Genomic DNA, 27,588 nt, shown 5'->3' on the forward strand with positions numbered 1-27,588 from the left:
AGGTGCGCCTGCAGCCCGGGAACAGGAGCCTGAGGCCAGAAGCGCCACCAGATCCTGAACCCCAGATGGCCTGGCACCAGCAACAGAACCGCCCAATTCCGGGTCTGGGAGTGCAAGTACGAATAATTCATGTGTCAAACCTTTTCCTCAATACGTCAATGGTGGGGTTTGACTTGGCCCTGCGGTGGGAAGGTGGGGAGGCTGACTCAGGAACTCATAAACCGCACGTGAGGACAAATTGAGAAGACACGGTGCCTGGTGACAAATCAATTCACAACCACTGAGCCACTTGTCTTGAGTGTTTCAGACCCCGCGTTCCAGCCAGAGCCATTGTTTTATGGGACTTATGTGCGCGTCTTAGCAAGATAAAGGCACAACAGTGACCCAAGACCAAATGGGGCCCTTTTCTCAAGTAGGGGCCCCGAGAGGGGATGTGGAGCCAAGTCTCTACCTGGAAAAAACGCTCTAGAATCCCTGCCTTGCAATGCAAAGCCAGTGTCACACAGGAGAGGCCCTGGGTTTCTGGGGTGACTGTGGGCCCAGGCTGGGGGAGGAGGTAGGGAGGAGGGGCAGGCCACAGAGAGTCTGGCCTGGGGTCACCCATGCTGCACCCCTACCCCTGAGCTGCAGAATGTCAGGACCCCTTCACCAATGTGCCCAAAATATCTTTCATGCCACGACCTTCCCATAGGCCGCACAGAAGCCTTGATGAAAGCTTCAAACTTCCTCTTTAGAACAGCTTTCAAATTATAGTACAGTGCTATGGCTGTTCACTCCCAGGCCGAGGGGATAATGCACAGGAGCCCAAGTCCCCCACTTACTTTTGGAAGCGATGTTAGGGTGACTTGCATGAATTTCAAAAGCAAGCACTCAGTGATGTATTTGTAAAAGCAATTTTGTAATTGCAATCTGAAATTATTTGTTACTCCAAGAGTTGCATGTAATTTCTAATATGCTTTTAGGGATGTGGTGGTGGTGGTTTAGTTGCTAAGTCGTGTCTGACTCTTGCGACACTGTGGATTGTGGCCTGCCAGGCTCCTCTGCCCATGGAATTCTCCAGGCAAGAACACTGGAGCTGGTTGCCATTTCCTTCTCCAGGGAATCTTTCTGACTCAGGGATCAAACCTGTGTCTCCTTCATTGCAGGGGGATTCTTTATCACTGAGCCACCAGAGAAGCCAGTTTTTACGGATACAGTCTTTGAATTTTTATACAGTGATTGAGTATGAGAGTTTTAAAGGGATCATGGATTCCGAAGTTCCTTACATACAATACTTTTTCACTGTCAGAGTAGCCTGAACCTATTAGATGAATTCTTGCTCTTATAGCAAATAAAAGAATGTTAAAATTACACACAACACGTATATGCACTCTCAATAACTTTCTCTCTCAAACACACATGCTCACAAGCTCTGGCCACCTCTGTGTCAATGAAGCCAACAGGGAACTTAGCAGATTTTAAGGGCTTTCTTTATTTGAAGAAATCATATTGAAGCCATTGAAAGGGATGATGAGCAGATGACGAAAACCCAGGAACTGGGGAAACATGAAATCCGAAACTGTAAGATGGTGAGTATTCTTCTGTTTCGGAGCATCCAAGGATCCTGGAGGGTTCTCTGAAGCCACTGCCTCTTAGTAATGACAGTCTAGAAGTTTAAACACAAGACAGCTGGTAAGAGCGCCAGGAAGCCTGGAACCGGGGCTAAGAGGCTCCATGGGTTTTTGGGACTACAGCTCTCAGTCCAGCCATCCCCGCTGGAGAAGAAGTTGCCTGCAGGGACACAGTCCCCTGGGACCAGGTGCCCTCTGGGGGTCCATTCTCCTCAGACAACTGGTAGTTTTCCAAGTAGACCCTTAGGTCACACAAAAAATCACTTGGAAACTTCTGAAAGAAAAAGCCGTGCTCTTTGGAACATCCTGATTTCCTTAAAGGATTGATGCATTCTTCCCATCTTTTGGAAACATCTGGTCTTCCCTTGTCAAACTCAGGGTCAGGGACACACTGCATCTAAGGGGGTAGCAGGAAGGAGATGGCCCCCCAGGTCTGGCATTGGGGCAGGACCTGTCACCCGTGGTCACGGGAGAGAGCATCAGGGTCCACAGAGAAGAGACCACGTCTGCTTTGCTCTGGGTCCTACTCATGGTGCCCAGTGCAGGGCGGGGCATTCGGAAGCACCCAAAATAGTGACACCAGCCAACCATGCTGGGACCTGGGGCTGCGGCTGAGGGTGAGATGCTTTATACAACCATCACAAAAGACACAGTGGGAAGACCCGAGGGTTAGTTCTCTCTCTTTTTTTTAAAGCTGTCGTTGTTGAGAACATTCTAGAATTGACTTCTGAGATGGTTCACAATAGCAGTGAGCTCCCACACGAGTATGGTTTTTCCTGAGCTGGCCACCCCCAGGGTCTGGGGGCCTCACATCAGGCATCCTGGCCAGCCAAGGACCTCCTCCACCCCGGCTCCCACTGCCCCTGAGAATTGCCTGTGTCTGGGCAATTGCCTGTGTTCTCCACCATTACCTTCCACGGAGATGGGGAAGAAGCACCAGGGCACTTGGGGGATGGTGTCGGAGAAGCAGCACTTTCGGGACTCACACTCCTCAGGACTAATGCCCGGGTAGCCACAGTCCTTGCGGGCCGAGACCTCCATGACACACTCCTCCGACTCTGCAGGGCACCACCGGGTTTGGGGACAACAAGGGGATGAGGTTAGGCTGGTTCGTTAGCCAGACACACCCATCTCATCCTGCTAGGGGAGCACCTTGGGCTCACAGGTTCGGGATAGCACCAGGGGCTCCTGGGACTGTCACCCCTGGGCTAAATGTGGGCACCGGCTGGTGGCCACCCTTCTTCCTGATGCCCAAAGTCAGAGGGAAAGTTGCTTCACCTCCGTGGACTTGACATGGCTCTATAAAATGGAGTTGCCCACACTACCTCCTGGGAGGACCCTTTAAAGTTATAAAGCATTTGACCAAAAATTGAGTGGCTTCCCTGGTGGCTAAGTGGTAAAGAATCCACCTGCAATCCAGGAGACCTGGGTTAGATCCCTGGGTCAGAAAGATCCCCTGGAGAAGAGAATGGCAACCCACTCCAGTATCTTGCCTGAAGGATCTCATGGACAGAGGAGCCTGGTGGGCTACATACAGTCCATGGGGTTGCAAAGAGCTGGACATGACTGAGTGACTAATACCGACTAATACTAATACAAAGAATTGACACCCAAGGATCCTTCCAGTACTGGATGAGCCCTAGGAATAGACAAACTGACCACCAGCCGTCAGTTCCGTTTCCCCCAGAGCCCGGGAACCTCCAACCGGCACCCCTGAGGGGTGTAGATGGGACACCAGGGCACTGAGTTCCACACAAATGGGTCTGCTTTGCAGACAGAACTTTTTGTGTGCCTGCCTTGAAACAGGTGTCTTTTTAAGTTGATAATATGCACAGATACAAAACTCACTCTCAAAAGGTGACTCTAGAAGCCTTAACTTAATTTCTTAACATTTGGGGTCTGTTCGCAGTTATGTTAATAACATCCTGATTTTAATGCCTTCATGTCCCTTAGAAGCTGGTTCGGGAGCCACAGCCAAGGGGGTAGTGAGACTCGCTCTAGTCAAGCAGTCGGATCCCTCAAGTCTCCCTAAAAGGACACGTGGCTCCCCCTCGGGATCTAATGTGGACACAGGGGGCAGAGGGCATTTTCTTTTCCCCTGGGGCTGGCCTGGGTGGTTAGGGAGCCTGGGGAAGCCGGGTCCTGGGTTGCTGGCTGGGGCTCAGGAGGGGACCTTGCCCATTACCTTGCTTCGGGAGGGGATTGAAGCACCAGGCCACCCCGGCGACGCTGGAGTCGAAGCAGCATCCTCTGGAGAAGCAATCGTCACTGCTGATGCCCGGGAAGCCACAGTTCACCCTGTTTTGGGGGCTCAGGCGCGAGCACTGGCAGGCGTCTGCAGAGAAGCCCAGGTCAGCCAGCCCCCGACACGCGCCCCCGCCCACCAGCACATCCAGGATTCTCCATCAGCTCCACTCTGGCCCTGAAAAGGCTGTCTTATCTCGCTTGTGTTTGAACCACGCAGCGTCCTTCAGAGGAACTGACAGGGCTCGCCTGAAAGTGTTTTATTAGTTTAAAAATAAAAGCTTCTGGCAAGAGGGTGGACAGATGGACTCAGGCCAAGATCGAGATGAATGTGAGCAAGTCGGACCCGCTGGAAGACCTTGGTGGGCCTCCCGCCCAGCCCCTCCTCGAGCTGGCCCACCGGCACCCAAGGCCGTCCTGACCGATCCCAAAGGGGGTCCTCCTGGGAGGTCTCACCCCCCTCCCCAACTGTCCTCCCTGAATGGCGGGAAGCGGGTGGACACACATAGAAGCTGGCTGCATGGCTGGCATCCCCAGTCCTAGGACACCTTCCCACCTGCTTCCCCACATAACACACCATTCACCTTTTCTCTTCCAGGGAAACTAATGCAAACGGAGATCGCAGGGGGCAGGAGGCAAGGACCTCACACCCTGACACCCCACCCTCTGGGTTCTAGAAGGCCCCCAGGCTTGCTGGCTCGGATGCTCCACTTCCCCTCAGGGACCCGAACCTCCACTCACCTGGTTTCTGAGCCCCCGCCAGGGCACACAGACCCAGCAGGAGAAGCGCAGCCAGGAGCCAGGTGCTTCGGGGTCCCATGTCCACGTTCATCTGCACCCTAGGGCCACCAGAAGAGCATACACTCCCCGCTGCCAGGGGTGTTTTATAAGCTTCTCTCTGTTTGCTCAACAAGCAAGATAACCTCGTCTCTGCCCGTGACACCAACGATTTGAGGCCTGTGTTAGGAAAACGAGTTGCGATAGCTTGGCCAGTAGGGAGGGGGGTAGGGGTGACAGAGCAGGGCACCGGGCTCTCTGCAAGCACAGCCAGGCCACACCCCTGCCCCAGGCAGGGAGCTGGGTCATGCCAGGATGCCAACGTGGAAGATAGCACACGTGCACGTGTGGCCCTGGGCACTCGCAGGGTTCCACCCAGGAAGGGAGAAGTTAGGGATTTCTCCTGATAAAGCTCGTGGCTAACACCACAGGAATTTTTAAGTCTTGGGCCCAAGGCTACCAGGGAAAATGAGGCAGCTGCAGACAGAACAGACCCCTTCTCCAGAAATGGGAGGATGGCAGGAGACCCTCCTCCAGGGCTCCTGATACCTGGTCTGTATCTCCAGGTCTCTGTCTTGGGGAACAGATGGATCTCCATGGAGATGAGGCTGACAGGGTAAAATGAATAGCCTCAGATGAGTGTGAAAGTGACAAGTTCATTTCAGTAAAGCCTGCATGATGCTAAGTCACTTCATTCATGTCTGACTCTTTGCAACCTTACGGACTGTAGCCCACCAGGCTCCTCTATCCATGGGATTCTTCAGGCAAGAATACTGGAGTGGGTTGCCATGCCCTCCTCCAGGGGATTTCCCCAACCCAGGGATCAAACCTGCCTCTTAAGTCTCCAGCTTTGGCAGGCAGGTTCTTTACCACTGCTGCCACCATTTCTTCTAAAAGATGGCACCTGTGAACCAGCCTGTGCTGAACATAAGATGCTCCAGGGGAAGGAGTCTGAAAATGGGACCCAAAGAGACAAAAGAGAAATGGGGAGAAGTCACCCCCACCCTCTGGGAACAGAGGAGAGATGGGGTGTGAGGTCAAGGAAGCTCATGATCCCCCAACTCTGGAGCACTTCTGGGAACCACCAATCTGTCAAGCACGGTTCAAGCAGCCAGGAACCCGAAGATGCATGAAGTCTGGAACTCTGGGTCTTCGAGTCTGGAGAGCAGACCTGCATGCTCAGGGCTTCTGCCAGCTCCAGTTCCAGCACCTACAGATTGGACCCCTACCTATCCCCCTGCCGAGTGGCCCTGGGGCTCTGTCTTATCAAACTTTGAAAAAGTCACCTTTCCCCACCTGTGTCTCTGTCACCGTTCATCACCACCAGGACACAGGACTCTGAGTCTTCTCTCCTCTTCCAGGTTCTCAGCCCCACTTTCCTCTCTGTTTCTTTCCTCTTGGTCCAACTTCCCACTGTCCCATTTGGGCCCTTCCAGGATTCCTGCTGAAACCGGCTGATCCATACCAAAGAGACGGCTCATCAATCCCTTGGTCTCTGGCCTGCATCTTCCCTGGGAAGCTCCTTCTGCCTCCATCTTAGGTGGAGTTGCTCAGGCTCCCACCCAGGGCACCATCCATCCACATGGTGCTTTTTGCTTTTAGAAAAAGGCACATTTTCTTCAAGACAAGCTACTTCCACCTGTGGGGAAGTCATTATGTTAGATGCAGTGTCTACAGTGTGAGCGGCACCCACCTGAGCGTGGACCTGTGTGCACAGAACAACCTCTAATTGGGTGACTGTGCTCCCATCACATGGGCTCAGGCTGGGGGCTGGACACCGACCTTGAGCCACAGTGTCACCTAGGCTCCTTGAAAATGCACCTTAAAAAAAGATTCTGCATTCTGCAACTAAGTCAAACAAACAAAAAGAAAAAGTTTTACAGCAACCGAAGACACATCGCAATCAGGGGAGCGTGTTAAGAATTACAAGTGATCTCTCATCTGAAACAATGCAATATGGAAGGCAATAAAATGATATTTAAGTGCTAAAAGAGAAAACCTTGTCAAGTCAGAATTCTATACTCATGGAAAATTCCTGCAAAAATAAAAGCAAAATACTTTAAAAAAATACATATATATGTATATATTTAGAGTTGCTCTAGATTCACAGCCGAATTGAACAAAACATACCAAATATAAAATTTTTAAAAAAATTTTTTAGACAAAGTCTGTAGGAAGCTGTAACTTGCCAACCTATCCTCCAAGGAATCCAAAAGTGACTGAAGCTGTGGTGGTCTCTTGATGCAGGGCATGAGTTCTCCTGTCTGCTGCAGCCACTGCCTACCTGGCTGGATTTATTCAGCTATGGCAGCTGTTGGTCTCTGTCAGCATTTGTGTTTGCAGCCCAGTCTAGTCTCGTGATATCTCCCTTGGTTTGTACAACTGTCTACTAACTAATCGCTCAGCCAGAGCTTTGTCCCCATCCAGACGTAAGTCTGTTGCCCTGATTACCTTTATGAAGTGACAGTCAGTATACGTCACTACTCTGCCACCCCCTCACACCTCCCAATCTGAAGGGTAAAGCCCAGGCATGAGTTTCCTGAGCATGAAAAGCAAGACCGTTTATGAACTGGACCACTCATAGCCCCCACCCTCTTCTGTTGTCAAGTCTCCTTCCTAATCTAAGTATCTAGCCCTCTTGACACAGCCTGACCTCTGATCCTTTGCCTGCATGTCATTGTCTCTCTGCAAAACTCTTCCTCTACTCTTTGCCTTCCTAACTCCTGTCCATCCTTCAGCTCTTGTCTCAGCAGTCTCTCCATCCAGGAAGGCCTCCTTCCCTGAGAGAAGACAAGTGCCCTTCACCCCTCCCACAAGCTCACTAGATTCACCACACAGTCACATCTTCATTTCAAGTGGAGTTTTATTTTTCCGGCTCCTTTATTTATTGTACTGAACGTAACAGCTAAACCTGCATGTTGATTTTGTGCCAGGTGATATTCTAATGATTTCACGTGCTATATCACATTTAATTCTTACAATAATACAAAGGAAGAGTTAAAAAGATCACCCCCATTTTATAGTCTATATGGAAAATTAGTTTTCGCAAACACACAGAAAGTATAGGGTGACATACAGAACTGGACCTATGCCTCTTTCATTTAGAAACCCCAGAACCTAACCCAGCATCTGCACAAACTAGACCTACTTAGTGAGGATAACTGGCACCCGGGAGATAAGGTGCAGGAATCCACCACCTAATATCATGGATCACCCAAATTTCCTCCTGGAATTGTTAAAGTAATACTTAGACCTGGGTATATGCAAATAAGTAAGGCAAGCCCCTTCTCCTCACTGGACTAGTTTTCTCATCTGTGAAAAAAGAGCCGGAAGGAGGGTTTATTAAATGATCTCCAATGTCTCATATGCCTGGTAAACCCTCACTAGGATGCTGACTAGAATAATATCTCACTTTTACACTGTCATTAGGGGAAGAAGAAAAATTTTGTTACCAACATTTGCGTGTTCAGTGTTTCCAATGCAGTTTCTCTCCCCACCATTCCAATTTTCTGGAGTTTGACTCTGCTGATCAACAGAGTGGGTAAGTCACAGACACTTCCAAAGCCCAAGACAATTCATTTGCTTAAAATAAAGTGGCCAAAGTTGGGAGGAGAAAGAAATAGATAAACCAACTATTGAGAATTTGGTACTGAGTTTGGGAGGGAGTGAAATTGGAGACTTTGATGAATTATATTTGGGGGTATAATTGGATGGATATAAACCTTAGCATTTTTCAATATATTGTACAATGGAATTCCTCCTTGTACTACTTTGAAGGACTTTAGCCAAGATTTACATTCTTTCAAAATGTCTTTTTTGTATCCCTTTTGTATCTGAGTGGGAGCTGGGTAGTATTAAAACTTAAAAATACTTAAATAATTTAGATTACCACATATCAAGGAAAAAAATTATATTGTAGGAGTTGGCAAATGATGGCCCATGAGCTCATTGCCTGTGTTTAAATAAAACTCTATTAAAACACAGTCATACCCATTCATTCACACATTGTCTGTGGCCACTTTCTAGCTACAATTACAGAGTTGATTACCTGTGGCAGAGACTGTATGGCCCAGGAACCTAAAATATCTACTCTCTGGTCTTTTAAGAAAAAAAAAAAGTCTATTTCTGTACTTCATTACAACTCTAAAGATAAATTTTAAAAAGTGGAAAGAAACAATCGTATTTTATTTTATAAATAAAATGTTACAGAAATGTGCCTTAGTGTTTTCTCCCTCTTCTGTTGTGAAAGTGGTATATTCAATATTCTGGTTGCCGGAAGACAATTCCCTATGAGTCTCTCATGTTTCCACGTGTTGTGAATGAGGCACTAACTGTCCCGATGGTATAGAACCTAAAATTATAATTGAATGTTAAATGCTTCCCTGAAATCTGGTGAAATTGAGAGGCCTCGAGTGGCCTAACCACGAGTTCTCTGCCCTACTTGGCTCCCACAGATAGGGCCCCTTAGCCAAACAACCTTCTTATCAAGGGGCTGGGCACAGTTCCTGCTTATCCCCGAGTAGCGGATTTCCCTTCCCTGCCAGCCTGCAGACTTACTCAAACAAGTCAATCACATCCTCCTGCAGGAATGAGTGGGCCCCCCACCCTCTTGATACTACACGGCTCCTCCTGCAGCCCCTGCTGTTCACCCTGTTTCTTATGCAACCCCCACATGGCCCTGCATGGCGGGATGGCCTCCCCTCCTGGGGTGAGCAATATGTGACTTGTAAACTGCTGTCATCCCATCTTTCCAGGGTCAGGTGTCATGGGTCTCACCACCCTTGCAGCCTTGGGTGGAAATCCCCCCTCCCCAGTGAGATGAATAGGGCGTGATCCAAACTGTCCTTTCTTCCAGGCTGTCTTTGCAAGGATGTTAGTGTGGCAACAACCTTGGAACATTTATAAGGTATCTCCCTCTGGAGCAGCGGGCAGGCAAGCTTGCGTACGTGTGTGCTTACTCACTCAGTCATGTCCAGCTCTGCAGCCCCATGGACTGTAAGCCCTCCAGGCTCCTCTGCCCATGGAATTTTCCAGGCAAGAATACTGGAGTGGGTTGCCATTTCCTTCTCCAGGGGATCTTTCCGATCCAGGGATAGAACCTGTGTCTCTTGTGTCTCCTGCATTAGCAGGCAGGTTCTTTATCACTCGTGCCATTTGAGCTCCAGGAGGTCAGGCTTCCTCTCCTGTGATGCAACTCCGTGTGTGCTGATGTCCATCTGAGCTCATCTGTGTCACCCCTGGAGGACGTGGGGACAAGGGAACCAACGTGCTGCTGCTTACATTGCTAGCTGTGCAGTGTAGTGAGGTCTTTATCTCTGAGCCAAGAGTCTCCTGTCCTCTGCCAGCACCCGTGAAGCCATTAACCTGCAAATAAGGTGAACCCTCAGCCCTTCTGAGTTTGCCACACTGATGTACTAGATCAGATTAAATGTAGAAAGTCCCACCAATATTTGCCTTCAGCATAGAGGTTCCCTACGTTCAGGTTTACTAAGCTTCCCTGGTAGCTCAGATGGTAAAGAATCTGCCAACAATGCAGGAGACCCAGGCTTGATCCCAGGTTTGGGAAGATTCCCTGGAGAAGGGAATGGCAACCCGTTCCAATATTCTTGCCTGGAGAATTCCCATAGACTGAGGAGCCTGGCGGGCTATAGTACGTGGAGCTGCAAAGAGTCGGACACGACTGGGTGAATAACACTTTCAAACCTCACTGTACCACACATATATGCTACATAAATATATGTGAGTATGTCTGGTTTTTCTTAGTTTAATCGGTCTGCTAACTCCAAAGTGTCCAGCTCAGGACAATATTAAGAGCTGAGAACAATTAAGAAATACCTTTAAAATTATACTGTTCATTTTTTCTATGTATATCTATGATGTGCCCGCTCGAACCTTTAAACCGGTGACAGTTTGATCCCTTCCATTAAGTCCCTCTGCTGGGATTGGCCTAGGACGTGTCTCTTCTTGGGTGATTATTCCTATCGGGCTCACAAGCTCTGAGTTTTTCCACAAACTGTCCCTGCCCACACACACAAAGAAAGGTGAGGGAGTTTCCTTTAACAGGACCCTTCCCAGTGACCCTACAAATAGGATCTGAAGCCACAACTTGGCCTCAGCAGTTGGTTCCTGGTCTGATCCTTAGTTCAACATATTCTGAACAGAAGCCTGTTGTTGCGAGGGCAATCATCTGGCAGCAGCGATAACCTCCATGCACACAGCCAGCCGCAGGGTGGGAAGGCTCACGGATCCAGTTACGGTGTTTGAGCCATGCATTTTAGTAAATCAGTCTCCAGCACATGGAGAAAAGTGAGGGGTAGAGGTGGCAGGTTTGCACGTTGCATGGGATGCAAGTGGGTGGAAAGACTGGATCCCGAGTCCTGAGATGTCCTGGACTTCCCATCAGTATGTGGTGACAAGGACCAGAACTGGGGTCTGAGCAAGGGGCCAGGACTTGGGCAGGGCCACCACACTCAGGCTCTATTGGAGAGACTCTGGGCAAGCAGTGCCGGCCCAGCTGCACCCACAGTGACTCACAGAGCAGCCATGATGTTAGTCTGTGTTTCTGGGGTGACACATGGGGCCTGAACTGGACCAGCACAAGGGTCACCAACGGGAACCTGATCAGGGATGATGGAGCAGTCAGCCTGGAGATGAGTGCTGACCTTTCAGTCCAGTCCCACCTGTGATGACAGTCTTCCTGTTGCATCCTCTTTGTCATGTAACACATCCCACATGTGACCCACTCCCTCACTGTTGTTAACACGCTGTATGTCTTATGTCCTTTGTGGTCATCCTGGTGGCTCAGTGGTAAAGAATCCGCCTGCAGGAGATGCAGGTTTGATCCCTGAGTGGGGAAGTTCCCCTGGAGAAGGAAATGGCAACCCACTCCAGTATTCTTGCCTGGAAAACCACATGGACAGAGGAGCCTGGCAGGTTACAGTACACAGGGTGGCAAAGAGCTGGACATGACTTAACGACTGAACAACAACAACACACTGTATGAGTGTCACCCACATCTCACTGTCTGTACTTGACACATTCTCAGGCTCATGTAGTCCTTTTGTTTTCTTACCACTGGAGCAGAACTGGCTAGTCCCAAACAGTCATGATCCCTGCCCTTTTGTAATTTGCATTGACTGAGGTTCCTTGATTGCAAGAGACACCAACTGTTCTGGGTTGAATTATCTCCCCTAAAGTCACATGTGGAAGTCCATTAAGTCCTGGGGTTACCCCAGGACCTCATAACGTGATCTTATTTGGAGATGGAGTCTCTGAAAGGTAATTAAGTTAAAATGAAGCCAGTGGGGTGGACCTCGGTCCAATAGGACTGGTGTCCTTCTAGAAAGAGGAGGAGATTGGGACACAGACTCACACAGGCAATGAAGACTGAAAACGGCTGTCTACATGACAAGGAGGAAGCCCTCAGGAGAAATCAATGCTGCCCACACCTTGATCTTGCACCTCCAGTCTCTAGAACATTGAGAATAATGCCTGCTGTTTACGCCACCCCATCTGTGGTGTTTTGCTTGGCAGCCAAGCTGACGAGGACACCAATGCAAGCTGATGAGGAATGGACAGGGGTGTCACATGGCTTCAGGTGTTACTGGAACCCCAGGGTGGGGGCACAGACAGTCCCAGGGGTGAGGACTTGCTCCCCCCCAGGCCCCTCTCTGCATCCCCGCCTTCCCTGCCAGGCCCCTCAGGCTGTGTGGAGAGCTATGCTCTCATGGGCTCCTGGGTTATACACTGTCACCCATTCCACTGACAGAGATGACCCCCTCCCACCACAGTGGTCCACCAGAAGACTCCAAACATCCCCCCCAAACATGAATCTCTCCCATGAGAGACTTCCTAAACTTTCATCTGAAGCTCTTCAAGGACATGGAAAGTTCTAGAAAGTCTTCCAAGGTGGCGGCTTCCAGGATGGAGGGAAAGGGCGGCACGTAGGATGTCATTCAGATGTGCTGACCGGCCAGTTAGCCTCATAGTTTCACGTGTGCAAAAACCAAGAAAACTCTACACAGACACATCACTCCATTGTACTGTTCTCGAATTGAAGGCCTATCTCAAAAAACAAAGAGAAAATGTAAAACTTCCCACCAACAAGTGACGTATTCAGATGTAGAAAATAGTAGGTGGCCTTCCCTCTTCTGGCAGAAATTCAATGGGTTTGAGGCGCAAGAGAGCTCATCTCCAACTGGTGTCCAAGATTGAGGGTGGGAGGCGCACAGACCCTTTTAGAGCTATGTGTTTATGTGTCTGTGTGTGCATGCATGTGAGAAGTTCTCCAAACTGTTAAAGGCTCCTGGGGCCTTATCAGCAGGGCTGTTTTCATTACAGCACTTTATCAAGCAGCCTGCAATTTTCCCACCACCCCCGGATGCTTCAAGGCCTCCATATTGGCTGTGAGAAGGCTCCCGTTGACCTGCCGTCAGCTCTGCTTCCCTGGCCGTGGACTCCTGGCTGCAGCAAGGTGTGGGGTGGGGCAGTGGCCCAGGCTCCCAGAAAACCTAGACTTCCTTCCCTGGGACCAACCAATCACCTTCATGGGGGGGTGCGGGGGGCGTGCAGGTGGGTGCATGATGGGAGAGGCAGATGATGGGGGACCATGATGGGAGGGGTCACAGGGGTAGGTCAATTCCTCTGGGTTGTGGTCACTTCTCTACAATCCTTTATAGTAGTGAGGAGATATTTCACTCTCATGGGACCTCACCCTGTTCTGCCCCCCATCTCCTGCCTTGTCTCCCCCATCCTGGCTGTGAACATAGGAAACACATGACACCTCAGCTCCTGCCTCCCTCCCTCCACAGCCTCCCTGAGCACTGGGACACACTGGGACCTCCGGGACAGCAGAGGCGGGCACGGGCTTGATCACCTTCTAAGGACACCTGGTTATCCAGAGCATCCTGCGTCTGTTCTGATAGGTCCTCCCGATGTGCTGTCTGGGTGCCTGCTCTCAGCTGCCCCCACTGTCAGATTTCTTATGGATTTTGTGATTCTTGCGGAGGGCAGTGTGGCAGGAGCCAAGTGGAATCCTCTTTCCTGCCTGTGCATGGGGCTGGGCCGTGTGGGGGTGCCTCTGCAGGAGTCCCCCACTTTATCTTCCTCACACTGGTGAGCCCGAGAGGCTTGGTGTCCAGATGATAGAGCCTCAAGGTCACACATCCATGCAGATGGACACTAGAGGAGGTAGTCCAGCCATCGTGCCTCACAGATCTCAGATTTTTTCTGTGTAACATGGTGGGAGTGGGCAGGGGTGGTGGTTGAAGCCACTGGCCCTCCATCCATTCACTTCCTCAGTGGGCAGGAGTCCAGAGAAACAGAAGGAAAGCAGGAGACCCACCTGACCTCCTATCACCTGGCCTCTGCTCCACAGTCTGGTGTATATACAAGAAGGAAGGCATTTTCCTGCTGGAAACCCTGACTGCAGGAGTACTTAGGGCCAAGGACCCCCAGTCTGTGCATCACGGCCCCCTGGAAAATGGTGTAACCCACACGGTGCTGTGCCTGGGAAAAGGAGGAGTGTGCCCAGGTCATGTCCCAGGCCCCATTCTTGGCTTTCTTTTGATTGTATCTTTGAAATTAGTAAACTTGGATTCAGGAGGCTCTCCGGTTCACAAGAATCTGATGTGCCAGTCTGATCTGTGTGTCTGCTCACTTGGGCGAGTTATTAAATGTTTCTCAACTTACAAAACAGGGATGAAGATGAAAGTGAGATAACATTTGTAATGGGGTTTGCTTTGAAAACTAAACAAATGCCTTTAATTTCTCCTCACACACACCTCCCTTTGCTCCTGATCACTCCTGATTCTGAGCCTGAGGTTCCTCATGAGAGCCTGAGACAAGCAGATGGTTCAATGAAAAGTTAATGAAACACTAGATGTGCTGGAGAGAGCGGATTGCCCACATTCCTTTAATAGATGAAGAGCTCAGGCTGAAGGACTGGGTGAGGACATTTACCTTGGGTGAGAATTTGCCCCTATCCATGGTATCTGGGATGAAGGCTCACTGCTCTAAGGTACAGGGAAGACACAGGCCTTGGTAAAGCACTGACAAGGAAGAGAATACTCAACCAGCATTGGTTTACTCCATAAGAATATTCAGATTTACTTAACATGAAGTCTGGGATGGGTGATGCTGGGGCCAAGTCAGCATTTCAGGGATAACAATTTTCCAGTGCTGTGACTTTTCCTCATTATCACAGAATGGCTGCATGAAGCATTGCATCACACCCTCATACCACACAGCATCCAAAGACAGGCTGCAGAGGCCGTCCAGGACAGCTAGAGGGAGCTCTCCTCTCACCAAGGGGTAAAGCCTTTCCCCAGAGCCTTTAGGTAGATGCCCCCTCTGCCTCATGGGCCAGAAAGGAGCCCTGCCTCTAACTGAAAGAAAGGTTGGGAAAGTAAGTCTTTCCATCATTCTTTATAAGGTGGGGTCGGGGAAGAAAGAAGGGAAATAATGGATAGTAGTCACGGGGAAATGGGCCTGCTGTGTCCTGGGAGAAAGCCCATCTCTCAGGGGCTGAGGAATGTGGAGATAACAAGGAGCAGGGGGCAGACCGGCTGGGCCTCAAGAAGGGTCTGACGAGGTCCCAGATAAGCCAGTGGAAACTGAAAAGACTCCCTCACTCCACAGCTGTGGATGCTTGGTTCACTCCCCATCATCCACCCAACTCTAAAGAGGGGCAGGAAAGTGGGAGAAGGAGAGGAGGAGGAGACTGGCTACTTACCCCCAGGGACCACAGTATTACCTACAGAAGCTGCATAATTTACAATCATACACCGCATTTCCAAAGAGGCCAACTAAATAGTTTGTTTTTACCTCTCGCTAGCAGGCAAAGATGTTGAAAAAGATCAGAGATGCTACAGATTAAAAAGAAAAAAAGCCAACATGTTTCTGCATGTTCTCCAGTGAAGGAAGGCTACAGTGATCCTCATGGCACACGTGCTAGTGCGGGCACACGTCTGCGGCTGTGTGCGTGTACTGGGGCCCCACCTTGACTGTTACACGTCCTGGCCCCCAGGAGGTCTGTGCTTGCTTGCCCTGGTGGCCAGGGCTGAGGGTGAGTGACAGATCTTCTGGTAAATTTGGAAACAACTGGTCACACCAAGATCACTGCCCCCTACTTCCTGGGAACCAGCTGGCTGTGGAGGGCCGGAATGCTCCCAGGGCTCCGGGGACCCCAGGGTCAAGCACCTGGGACGGGAGGAGGTGTCCAGGAGTGGGGCTGGCTGGGCTGAGCTCCCTGGAGCGAGGTTGACTGCCCAGGGTGGATGGGAGGTGTTGGGGGGGAGGTTCTTGTTCCCACTGAGCAAGTGGGGCTGGGGGCACCAGAGGGTACTCAGGCAGCACTGTCCGCCTGGGTGGGGGCATCTGCTCAGATCCAGGCAGGTCCGATTGGCTCCCTTCTGTCTTCCTTGTGTCTGTGACGAGGGGTCACTGGGGGCTCTCTACCCTTCCGTTTTGTCCTGTTTTCCAACTCAGAGCTCAAGGTTGGAGAGCCAGGTGGGTGGGGGAGTTTCCTCAAGGGGTCAACTCACGCTGTCCTGTGCAATTGTTTTTATTATGAGCACATTCAGGCACTTTGCTGTGGGTTTTATCTCCTAAGTCAGTTTCCTGGTGAGGGAAATGAAGAAATTGCAAGGCAATTTTTGTTACCACAGTGAATATGTAAAGAATGTGAGTAGAATTGGAGCCTGTTTTCATGATTTGACAAGGGCGTGGGCTCACGTTGATTCTCTGAGGCTTTTTAACCCTATGAACTGGTGCACAGACCCCCAATGACTGACATCCACCGAGACAACCTAACAGTGTTACAAGTCACCGTCTCCTCTGGCCCAAGATAGCCTGAGTTAATGTGTAATCCACAGCGAGAACCCAGAGGCACAAGTATCGCATTTCTCTTTCAAAGAAGGGAAAATTGTTTATATTTTTATAAGAAGTTCAAGCAGAGAGGACCATTCATCTCTTTTAATTTTTAGTCTAATTTGGAATACAAAGAATCTGAGCAGTCAATCCAGGCAGTGAGTTCAGGTTCATAGGACCCCGAGACATCCGGCCAGCAATGGAGCTGAGCCCCTGGCACCAGGCAGACGTCCTTCTCACCCCAATGCCATTTCCACTGGAAAAACATCTAAAACACGCACTCTGCAAGGGTGAAGTGTCCAAGAGAAGAGATGCATTAGTGAGAATAAGTATTTTCTTTCACTTTTAAATAATCACATAGAATTTACTTTAAAACATCACTGGGAAAATTCTTTAGAAAACAAGGATGGTCTTTGTATTGTAATTGTCATTCTTTCCAAGCCTCCAACCCCAAGTGAGCCATGAAGCATTACCAAGGACAACTCTTCACAGATCCATGGTTAGACATGTGAAGAAAAGCCAGGAAAAATAGGGTGCCCCACCAAACAGGTCTTCCAGCTCTTTCCATCCCCCAGCCCTGGATTCACACTGATTTAGGCAAAACTACATCTTCCTAGTCACCCCGAGGCCATTACTCTGGGTAAAAACATAGCTGGCAACTTGAATTAGGGTCCCATGGTCCCATGTATTCAGACTCTGCAGTGTCGACAAGGCCCTACCTTCACCCACGGGCGCAGGCTTGAAGCACCACGGGACTCCACGGACTGTGCTGTCAAAGCAGCAGCCTTTATCTTCGCACTGCTTAGCCGTGATGCCGGAGTAACCACAATTCTGTCTTTGATGGGGTTCCACCTGACACGTCTCTGAAAGGATATGGGCCAGGAGGTGAAAGTAAGCCATGGGCTGACTCCTTCCCTGTTATGACCTACCCTCTACTTTGCTTCCTTCCCCAGTTAAATCAGCCATCAGACGAGCAGCCCATGGAGACCCAGAGCTCACTTACTGGTGCGAAAACAGTGAAACTCAGGAAAAATGGGAGGCATTCGGGACTCACAGACTTTGCACCCACCCAGGCAATGTACCCATTTGCTCATTAATGTCAACAAACAATTATCAAATCTTAGTCACTAGATGAGTAAATATCTGTTGAGCACTGTTTGTGGGTGCTAGAAACTGGAGCTAGCACAGGACACAGACAGGAATCTTTTTATCCCCTCAAAGATCAAATTCATGCCAGGCCCTGTGCTGGGTAACAGGGACCTGGAAATGGAAAATAGAGAAGCTGTTGTTGAGAAGCTAACAGTCTGATGGAGGAGGAAGCCAAGTAAACATACAAAATAGCGTAGTGCAGCCAGCCACAGGGCAAGCCCAGAAGGGGTGATTAATTGCAGACTGAACAAAGTGAAGAGGGCTTCCTGTTGCAGGAGGTTGACCAGGTAAGAACGAGGCAATGGGTATTCCAAGGAGAGAGAGGGGAGAGTGTTCAAAGGTGGACTAAGAACGAAGCAATGGATATTCCAAGGAGAGAGAGAGCAGAATGTTCAAAGGTGGCGAAGAGAGAGAGCAGGGTGTGTTCCAAGTAAGAGGGGGAGGTGAGTGGGGCGGTGCGAGGAAGGCAGGCTGAGGGCTGGGAGTGGATGATTGCAGCTCTAGAGCAAAGGGAGCCACTCAGACGCTCTAGACAGGTACGTGAGGCCATTGACCCAAGGCAAAGAACGTGCAGGGGAGACGGGCAGCTAGAAGTGCCCACGTGATCTAGATGCAAGACCTGTGGGGTCTGGACTTGGGGCTCTGAGAAGGACTGCTGCTCGGATCTGGTGGTGGACAGATTGAGGCAGGAGCAGAAGAGTCTAAAGTCCCTTCTCTCTCTTGGGGGCGGGAATGGAGAACGGGGGGCTCCTCTCTGCACCTAGTCTTGGGGTGCCCATGGATGAGGGCCATCAGACGGGTTCCAGAGAGATGCCTGGCTGTGCAGGTGCTCCGTCCACTACCAGACAAGAGTCTATCCTCGGGGCTAGAGGGACGTGCAACGAGGCATTAGGAGTGTGGGTGATAAAGAGATGGGGAGGGAAGGAGCTCTAACAGAAGAGGGAAGAGAGTCAGAGAGAAGGGCAGGACCGAGATCCAGAGCAGATGTGGTCATGGGTTGGCCTTGACCTAGGGCATCGTGCTCTTTCTAAAAGACAATCCAGCCAAAGATAGGTAGATGCAGGGCCTCCCCTAGACTGAGGGGCAGGTGGCCACATTTGTCCCCCATGGAGTCCAGCTGAGTGTCCTAAGTCAGAGCCTATCATACAACCTGGTCTTTGTAGGGCTTATGTCTTGACACAGAGCAAAGGTGGTTATCACCCACTGCACTGGGCAGGGCGGTGGGAAAGGTCAAGACGGCCTGTGTGTGCAGAGCTGGCACCACAGTTCTCATGTCCTTTCTCTCCCTAGAGGAGGGGGAGGAGGCTACTTTGCTGGGTAACCTGATCCCCCACATTGCCCCCACCGCACCAGCTGCTATCCTAAATAGGAACTGAAGGTTTCCAAGGGTTCTATCCACAGGAGTCTACCTTGCCCACCATTTTCTGTTGCATAACAGGACTAGACAGAAATGATTTCCATCCAAGTCTACACTTACAATTGGATGGAGTTTTCCTTTGTCCCAGGATGGCTGACCTGTGAGAGCCACAGAGAAAGGCTGAGCCTTGGGCAGGGCCAGTGGGTGGCTAGCAGCAGCCTGGAGGGTGGAGACCAGGGCTGGCTGCACAGCCTCCTGGAGCCAGGTTGTGCTGTGGGCAGAGCTAAGTGCTAGGCTGGCAGGGAAGATGTAGATGGGCTGGTGGGTGCGGGTGGACAGGCACAGACCACCTCCTCCATCCCCACAGCAGGTCATACCTCCTTTCAGGTCCAGCTCGCTCCCTCCTCCTTGCCTTAGACTGTGGGGCCCCCTCCCCTGAAACTCCATGCCTGATCTTCTGTTCCTGAGTCGTGAGGTCCTTGCAAAGAGCCCAGAGACACGTGGGAACCATCCTTTACCTCCCTTCAAACCTCTATGGTAATCCTCGTTCCAAAAACGTTGGAAAATTCTTCTCCTATCCCCTCCATTTAAAAATATATCAGTAATAAATAATGTTTATATGGCACTTTGTAGCTTTTCCCAAATACCACTTAATTTTGTGACAACCCTCTAAAGCCGAAGACTGACCCCGTTGTGCAGTTCAAGGATTTGAGACAGACACATTCAGAGGAGGCAGTGGGACCTCCCGCCTTAAGTCCCTCACTTGGTGATGCCCATGGACTAGGCACTGCCAGGACACACACACCAGTGGGTCTAGGTTCCACCGAGCAGGGGGCCCAGGAGCCCGTGGAACCTGTTGGAGGGGCTCCCAGGGACAGCGACCCTTGGAATAGGCTCTTGGACGTTTGTGTGGACCTTGAGTGGGTCCAGCCCCAGGGGGCAGAGTTTGGCTCGGACATTTGGAAGAACTATTCTTATTCTCGACATTAAAGACAGCTCTTTGAAATGTGACACTTAAAAAGCAGTAGGATATTCTAGCAGCGGTTCTGAAGACAGGGCTTTCCTGGTGGTTCAGTGGTAAAGAATTCACCTGCCAATGCAGGAGATGCCAGTTCGATGGTTAGATAGTGTCACTGACTCAACGGACATGAATTTGAGCAAACCTCAGGAGGTCTTCCCTATAGCTCAAATGGTCAAGAATCTGCCTTCAATGCAGGAGACCAAGGTCGATCCCTAGGTTGGGAAGATCTTCTGGAGAAGGGAATGACAATCCACTCCAGTATTCCTGCCTGGAGAATCCCATTGACAGAGGAGCCTGGCAGACTACAGTCCGTAGTATCGCAAAAAGTTGGACACGACTGAGTGACTAACACTACTACTACTCCAGGAGATAGTGGAGGACAGAGGAGCCTGGCGTGCTGCAGTCCGTGGCATCTCAAGAAGTTGGATGTGACTTAGTGACAGAACAACCACTGAAGACAGTCATCATTGCTTTCTCACCCCAGTTCCCAAAGCTTCCACGGACCCCTCTACCCTCCTGTTGTCCTCTCTGCACTCTGCCATCCAAAATCTCTCCAGGGCCTAGAACAGCTCCTGACACAAAACATCACTTGGTTCAGAAGAATGTTATGAAGCCCTGGCTCCCCCCAGAGGTGGGCCTCTGCCCGGGGTGCCAATTGCAGAGCAGGAAGGGGCTGTCTTACCAGTCTCACCCCGCGCCAGGCTGCTGAGGGCCAGCGTGAAGACCAGCACCACCACGCAGATCACCTTGGGCTCCATAGCGGCCGTGGCCTTCCCACACTGCCCAGAGGGGACCGCAATCCAGGATGAGAGTGGGTCCTGGCCCTCGATCTTATATCGCAAGCTCTGTTTGCTTTCTATAGAGGGCCAGATAACGTTTGCCTAAGGAGGGCCCCGAAACCGTTCATTCCAAGTAATCTCTGCTGATTAAAAGGTGTTTCCCAAACACGGCCAAGCCAAACTGACAGGTTTGCTGATAGAGAAAAATGCCTTATCGTGCGGTCATCGTGGTTGAAGGATTGGAGATTCAGAAAGTTCCTCTCTTATCCTGTGGGAGTCTCCCTGCTCACGACCTCATCCAGCGCCTGAGCGGTTCAGAGACCCTCCTGCTAAGCAAACAGCATACTCACTGGAGGGTGATTCAGAGAGAGACTTCCACACCATGCCGGGCACAGGGTCAGCAGTGGCCATGGGCTTCCCCCACGGTGGTCCTACTAAGTCAACAGCACGCTCATTTGAGGGTGATTCATAGCAAGAGATGCCCACGCCATGCCAGGCACAGGGTCAGCAGTGGCCATGGGCTTCCCCCACGGTGGTCCTACTAAGTCAACAGCACACTCATTTGAGGGTGATTCATAGCAAGAGATGCCCACGCCATGCTGGGCACAGGGTCAGCAGTGGCCATGGGCTTCCCCCACGGTGGTTCAGGGAAGGACAGGGGACAGGTGAGGCCCGCCGGCCTGGTGTGGTCCTTTTCGAATAGGCGTGCAGCTGTTTTCAATGATTTTCCGGATTCATGTCTCACGGAACATCTGTGCCGGGACAAGAAGAGCAGAAAATACTAGGACCTGGACTTCAAACTTCTTTTCCCCATTTGTTTGTCTTGTCAGGCTTTCCCCTGGGAAACTGGTGCATGAGCAAAGCACCCATAGGCTCTTTGACCTGGTCTTGTCCTGAGGGGCCCCTTCCTGCTGGCATCTGCATTGAAAACTCACATATGTTCAACCTCCTACTTACACTGTGGCATTGTAGGAGCATTTTTACATATTTATCTTAATTAATTAAGCATAAATTATCTTATTTTCTTCAAAATTATTTAAGATTATTTATCTTAAAAATCGGGCTTCTCTGGTGGCTCAGTGGTAAAGAATATGCCTGCCAATGCAAGGAGATGCAAGTTCGATCCCTCCCTGGACTGGGACGATTCCCTGGAGGAAGAAATGACAACCCACTCCAGTATTCTTGCCTGGGAAATCCCATGGACAGAGGAGCCTGGCAGGCTACAGTCCATGGGGTTGCAAAAGTTGGACACGACTTAGAGACTAAACAGCAACAAATCTTAAAAACTAATTAATAAATTTTTTTGCTTTGTTCTTTCCTTTACAATGGAGTCCTTTTCATAGCGAGGTTGTGTGTACAAGAGTTGGCATGACACTGATGACGTATCGGGCTCTCCCTTAAGCGGGAGACCCGCATCTGGGAGGGGCTCCCTCACTCGGGTCCTCCAGGTGCCGCCTCCTTGACTGCACCTGAAGGGTTGCCTCCAGCCCCTGTGTCCCAGGTCCCTCCCCTGCTCTGGCCCTTCCTGCCCTGCAGCTCTCACTACCTTCTAAGGGACACAGTGATTTGCTTGAGCCCTGCGCTTGTTATTTATCAACCCTCTCCCAGCCCTCCAGCAGAGCAGAAGGTCCATGACACAGGGCTTCACCTACTCGATATGCTCAGGTGGACCTAGAACCTGGGGTGCCTTATTCAATAAATATCTGTTGAAGAATGAATGAATGAATATAGGAGAAATGTTTTCTCTTCGTTGAAAAATTAAGCTCTGGGGAAAGAGTCAGGCCTTGGAGAGAGACTGACTTTTCTTGGGTGACTTGATAAGTTTGCCCTGGTGGTCCCTCTGGGAGAGGAGTGGAGTCAGAACTAGGGCAGCCACATTCTGAGTCAGGCTCACCCCCAGCCCATCCCCCTGGCTCCGGCTGCCAATCCTGAGCCAAGGTCTCCAGGAGAGGGGAGCGGAGTTAGAACCAGGGTGGCCATGTTCTGAGTCAGGCTCACCCCTAGCCCAGGCCCCGGCTCTGGCTGCCAATCCCAAGACAGGGTCTCCAGGAGAGGCACAATGTGCAGGATTCATAGCTGCTTGTTACTCACTCCTTGTACGGGTATGACTTTGACCTCCCATGGGGGTGGTATGGCTGGCAGAGCCCATGTCACTCTCAGGCCATCTCAGACTGACAGCAATGACTCCAAGACTCCTAGAAGACAAGGCTAACATAAGATCGCAGAATCATAGGATAATTTATAGTTCTATTTTTTTTTTTAATGACCACCTGTTAAAGAAGACAATGCACTGAATTGAGTGTTGGTCCACTAAGGGGTTGTGTCATCTTGTATAAATAGTTTAAGTCCTCTTGGGTTTCACTTTTCTTACTAGGAAATAAAGGGGATGGACCCCGAGGGAGCTGGAGCCTGATCTAACCTGCCATCCTCTTGTGCTAGGGTTCTGGGGTGGAGGATGCCCCTGGTTTTGCATGCCTAGCAGATCTTTCTGCTTTGGGGATAAAGTTCTCCATCTCCAGGCCCCCTCCCCCACCCCCACTGCCCATGGTGTGACTTGACCTGACTTGTCCCATCCCCTCACCCCGTCTCCCCCATCCCAGAGCCTCACTGGTTCTGCTCAAGGGTCACTGTCTAAGATGGGAGAGCTGGGTATCCTCTGTCTGCCCATCCCATCAGCTCTCTGAGCCCCTGGGGGTGGCGCTGCATTGGCTGTGTCCTGCCCTCATGTCCTCTGGCTTCTGGTCACTGTGGTGGAGCCAGCAGGACATGGGTCCTTGGGAGGAAGTCAGCAGAGTCACCCTGGATGGGCCGTGATCCCAGGTCCACCTGCAGCCCCAGTGGGCAGTGTTCTCCACACAGCAGTCTTCTCCATCCCCCCCAAACTGACCCCTCTCCTCACTCCTCTGGCAGAGGGGTTCACAAACCCCAAAGAGAGGTCAGCACTGTCCATCTAATTTTCCTTTAATTTCCGGGATTGGGAGTGACAGGCCGGCTTCCTAAGGGGCACTGATTGATACAGAAATTGCTACCAACAATGACCATCTTTCTTAACAGATCCTGAAAATGAGACCCAAGTTTGGCTCCCCGAGCAGGTCTCCGAGCACAGGTCACAAATCCGTCTGAGGTGGTGTGGAGTGAAAGTAAGGCAGGGGACCTGAGGGGATAGTGAGTAGGGGGGCATCTCATTTCCCTGGTAACAGTCGAGTGGTAAAGATGGGGGTCAGTTGGCTTCTTCCAAGAGCTACACAACATTCAAGAAGTAAAGAAGAAATGGAGGACTGAGAGTGTCCTCCTGGGAATGGAACAATGGAAAGGCCTTCCTCGCTAAGCCCCCGGAGTGGCAGGGCAGTGAGGGTGGGGCTCAGGTCCAGCCCAGATCCTGGGTTTGCAGCACCAATTAGATGTCCATCATTTCCTTCTTCCTTACACCAAATCCTTGACATTGGAGAGCAGAGAGTTAGACTCTAAACATGGGATTGGGATGCTTGGGCAGAAAGATGAGAATGACAGTTTGGAATTCTGAGCAAACGCCCTGACCCTCAGTAGAGATGTTCCCTCTACCCCCATCTGAGACTGAGCATCTTTCCTCTCCATAAACACTTCCACTGACCATTGCCCCCCACCCCCATCCCTAGCTCACAAGGGATGCCACCACAGGATGGGATCATCTCCACATCTCTGCATCACTTCCAGGTGCATGAGGCTGTGATATCTCATAGCTAAGACAGAGGCACAGCCTGTGTCCAGGAGAGTTGCAGAGTGGCATCAGCAGGACTCTGGAAGGACAGCAAGTGGAGTGTTGGACCATAGAGGATGAGGTGCCAGGCTCAGAGGACTGGCGTCATAACACTCCCCAAGATTTGGGAGAGATGTGCTGACCAAGTACACAAGAGGCTGTGACCATCCTCAGTTCAGTTCAGTCGCTCAGTCGTGTCCAACTCTTTTCAACCCCACGGACTGTAGCAAGCCAGGCTTTCCTGTCTATCACCAACTCCCGGAGTTTGCTCAAACTCATGTCCATCAAGTAGGTGATGTCATCCAACCATCTCATCCTCTGTTATCCCCTTCTCCTCCTGCCTTCAATCTTTCCCAGAATCAGGGTCTTTTCCAATGAGTGAGTTCTTCACATCAGGTGGCCAAAGTATTGGAGTTTCAGCTTCAACATCAGTCCTTCCAATGAATATTCAGAACTGATTTCCTTTAGGATTGACTGGTTGGGTCTTCCTGCTGTCCAAGTAACTCTCAAAAGTCTTCTCCAGCACCACAATTGGAAAGCATCAATTCTTCGGTGCTCAGCTTTCTTTATAACCCAACTCTCACATCCATACATGACTACTGGAAAACCCATAGCTTTGACTAGACAGACCTTTGTCGACAAAGTAATGTCTCTCCTTTTTAATATGCTGTCTAGGTTGGTCATTGCTTTTCTTCCAAGGAGCAAGCGTCTTTTAATTTCATGGCTGAAGTCAGCATCTGCAGTGATTTTGGAGCCCAAAAAAATAAAGTCTGTCACTGTTTCCACTGTTTCCCCATCTATTTGCCATGAAGTGATGGGACCAGATTCCATGATCTTCATTTTTTGAATGTTGAATTTTAAGCCAACTTTTCCACTTTCATCAAGAAGCTCTTTAGTTCTCCTTCACTTTCTGCCATAAGGGTGGTGTCATCTGCATATCTGAGGTTATTGATATTTCTCCCAGCAATCTTGATTCCAGCTTGTGCTTCATCCAGTCCAGCATTTCACATGATGTGCTCTGCATATTAATCAAACAAGCAGGGTGACAATGTACAGCATTGACATACTTCTTTCCCAATTTGGAACCAGTCTGTGACCATCCTGCTAGTGGGTAACGAAGTCCTGGGTCGAAAGAGGCCAAGAATTCATGCAGCAGAAATACTGGAGTCCCACCCTCCACCCCCCAAACATGGCAACCTCACTACTCAAGGTCGTCCTGGATTAGCAGAATCCCACCCTGGGATCTCAGCAGACGTGCTCCCCACCAGTCTTCATGAGATCAAATCTGCATTCTAGAAAGTTTCAGGCACTGCACAGGCATGTTAACTGTGGGCAGGTCAGTGATGCAACAGGTGAAGGGGTCCCAGGCTCAGGGAGGTTTCACTATTGGATGGACCTATGGTGTGAACCCTTCTCAACCACTCTGGGGTCCAACATCCCCTCAACTTGACCCTCAACCATCCTCCCCAGGCTCCTGTTGATGCAGTACTGCAATCTGTTGGGTACACCTGTCACTCAGGTGTTCATAATTGCCCTGAGGGGGGACCAGCATCCTTCACAAGTCTCATGGCTCCTCGACTCTTTGTAGTCCAGAGTTGATGTGGGATCAGAGTCTCTCAACAAGAATGAAGGCCAGGTCCCCTTGAGGAAGAGTCTCACAGTAAGGCCACAGATGCAAGTGCTGAGCCTTCCCCAGAGTGATCTGAGCCATTCACTAGGGCTTGTCTGCTAGAGAAAAATTATGTCCCCTCAAAAGATGCTACAGTCCTAACCTCTAGGACCCATAAATGTGACAGTATTTGGAATTTATTTGCAAATAATCAAGTTGAGTATTAAAAAGCAGAGGCATCACTTTGTCAGCATAGGTCTGTATAGTCAAAGCTATGGTTTTTCCAATAGTCATGTACAGATATGAGAGCTGGACCATAAAGAAGGCCAAGTGAGAAGAACTGACGCTTTTGAACTATGGTACTGGAGAAGACCTTTGATAGTTCCTTGGACAGCAAGGAGATAAAATGAGTCAGTCCTAAAGGAAATTAACCCTGAATATTCATTGGAAGGACTGATACTGAGGCTGAAGCTCTAGTACTTTGGCCACCTGATGGGAAGAGCCAACTCATTCGAAAAGACCCTGATGCTGGGAAAGATTGAGGGCAGGAAGAGAAGGGGGCAATAGAGGAAGAGATGGTTGGATAGCATCACTGACTCAATTGACATGAGTTTGAGCAAATTTGAGGAGATAGTGAAGGACAAGGAAGCCTGACATGCTGCAGTCCATGGGGTTTCAAGGAGTCTGACATGACTGAGTGACAACAACAACATAATCCATTACGACTGTGTTCTTATAAAAAGAGAACATTTAGACACAGATATACACAGAGGGAAGGTGATGTAAAGACATAGACAGTTAATACCATTTATAGCCAAGGAAACGCCTGAGGTTGACAGAAACTGGAGGAGAGCCAGGAACAACAGTCACCCTCAGAAGGAGCCAACCCCAGTGACACCTTCATCTCAGACTTCTAGCCTCTAGAACTGAGAGACAATAAGTTTCTGTTTTAAATTCAGTTTGTGGTACTTTATTACAGCAGTCTTGGCAACTAATACAACCAGGGTGACTATGTACTAGAGAAGGAAAAATAAGACTTTCTGAAGGTCATTAAATATTAGGTCTGAACTCACACCATTCCTCAGAGCCCAACATCACGTGGTTCACCAAAGATGGAACCAGTGGATTTCAGGTGCTGGTTGAGGTCTTGGCCCAAGTCTGTCTCATTGTGTGGCCAGCAAGGTGACACAGGCATCCTTGGGGATCTCCTCAGGCCCAGAGTTGATACATTTAGTAGGTACCCTGCTTCTCTGATTTTCGGAGAGGGTTATTATAGCAGAAGTCTCTCTCACCAAGACAGGGAATCAAAACCACTATCACCGTCCAGGAAAGAATTATAGAAATCAATGCCGTTATCAAGGACATGAAAAATTCAGGAGTGGTCACTGCACATGCCCTTTGTTTGAGCTCATGTGTTTGGCCAGTGCTCAAGCCAGGT

General features: G+C 50.1%; 2 protein-coding genes across 2 annotated transcripts; both read right to left on the minus strand.

Moving 5' to 3' along the window:
* Positions 1 to 1,453: 1,453 nt before the first annotated feature.
* On the minus strand, positions 1,454 to 7,022 carry TFF2 (trefoil factor 2). Its single transcript, XM_081572608.1, has 6 exons — positions 6,916 to 7,022; positions 5,928 to 6,270; positions 4,596 to 4,811; positions 3,796 to 3,945; positions 2,522 to 2,668; positions 1,454 to 1,645 (listed from the first exon to the last, which is right to left on the minus strand). Exons 2-6 carry the CDS (start codon positions 5,947 to 5,949, stop codon positions 1,632 to 1,634), a joined length of 549 nt encoding a protein of 182 aa, XP_081428734.1. The 5' UTR covers positions 5,950 to 6,270; positions 6,916 to 7,022; the 3' UTR covers positions 1,454 to 1,631.
* An 8,800-nt stretch (positions 7,023 to 15,822) lies between these two features.
* On the minus strand, positions 15,823 to 20,784 carry TFF1 (trefoil factor 1). The gene is made up of 3 exons (XM_081570285.1): positions 20,709 to 20,784; positions 17,219 to 17,362; positions 15,823 to 15,830 (listed from the first exon to the last, which is right to left on the minus strand). The coding sequence occupies exons 1-3, from the start codon at positions 20,782 to 20,784 to the stop codon at positions 15,823 to 15,825; spliced, it is 228 nt and encodes a 75-aa protein (XP_081426411.1).
* Positions 20,785 to 27,588: the final 6,804 nt, after the last annotated feature.

Source organism: Giraffa tippelskirchi, chromosome 2 (assembly GCF_054371585.1).
Source record: "Giraffa tippelskirchi isolate mGirTip1 chromosome 2, T2T-mGirTip1v1.2.pri, whole genome shotgun sequence".
Taxonomy (NCBI): Eukaryota; Metazoa; Chordata; class Mammalia; order Artiodactyla; family Giraffidae; genus Giraffa; species Giraffa tippelskirchi.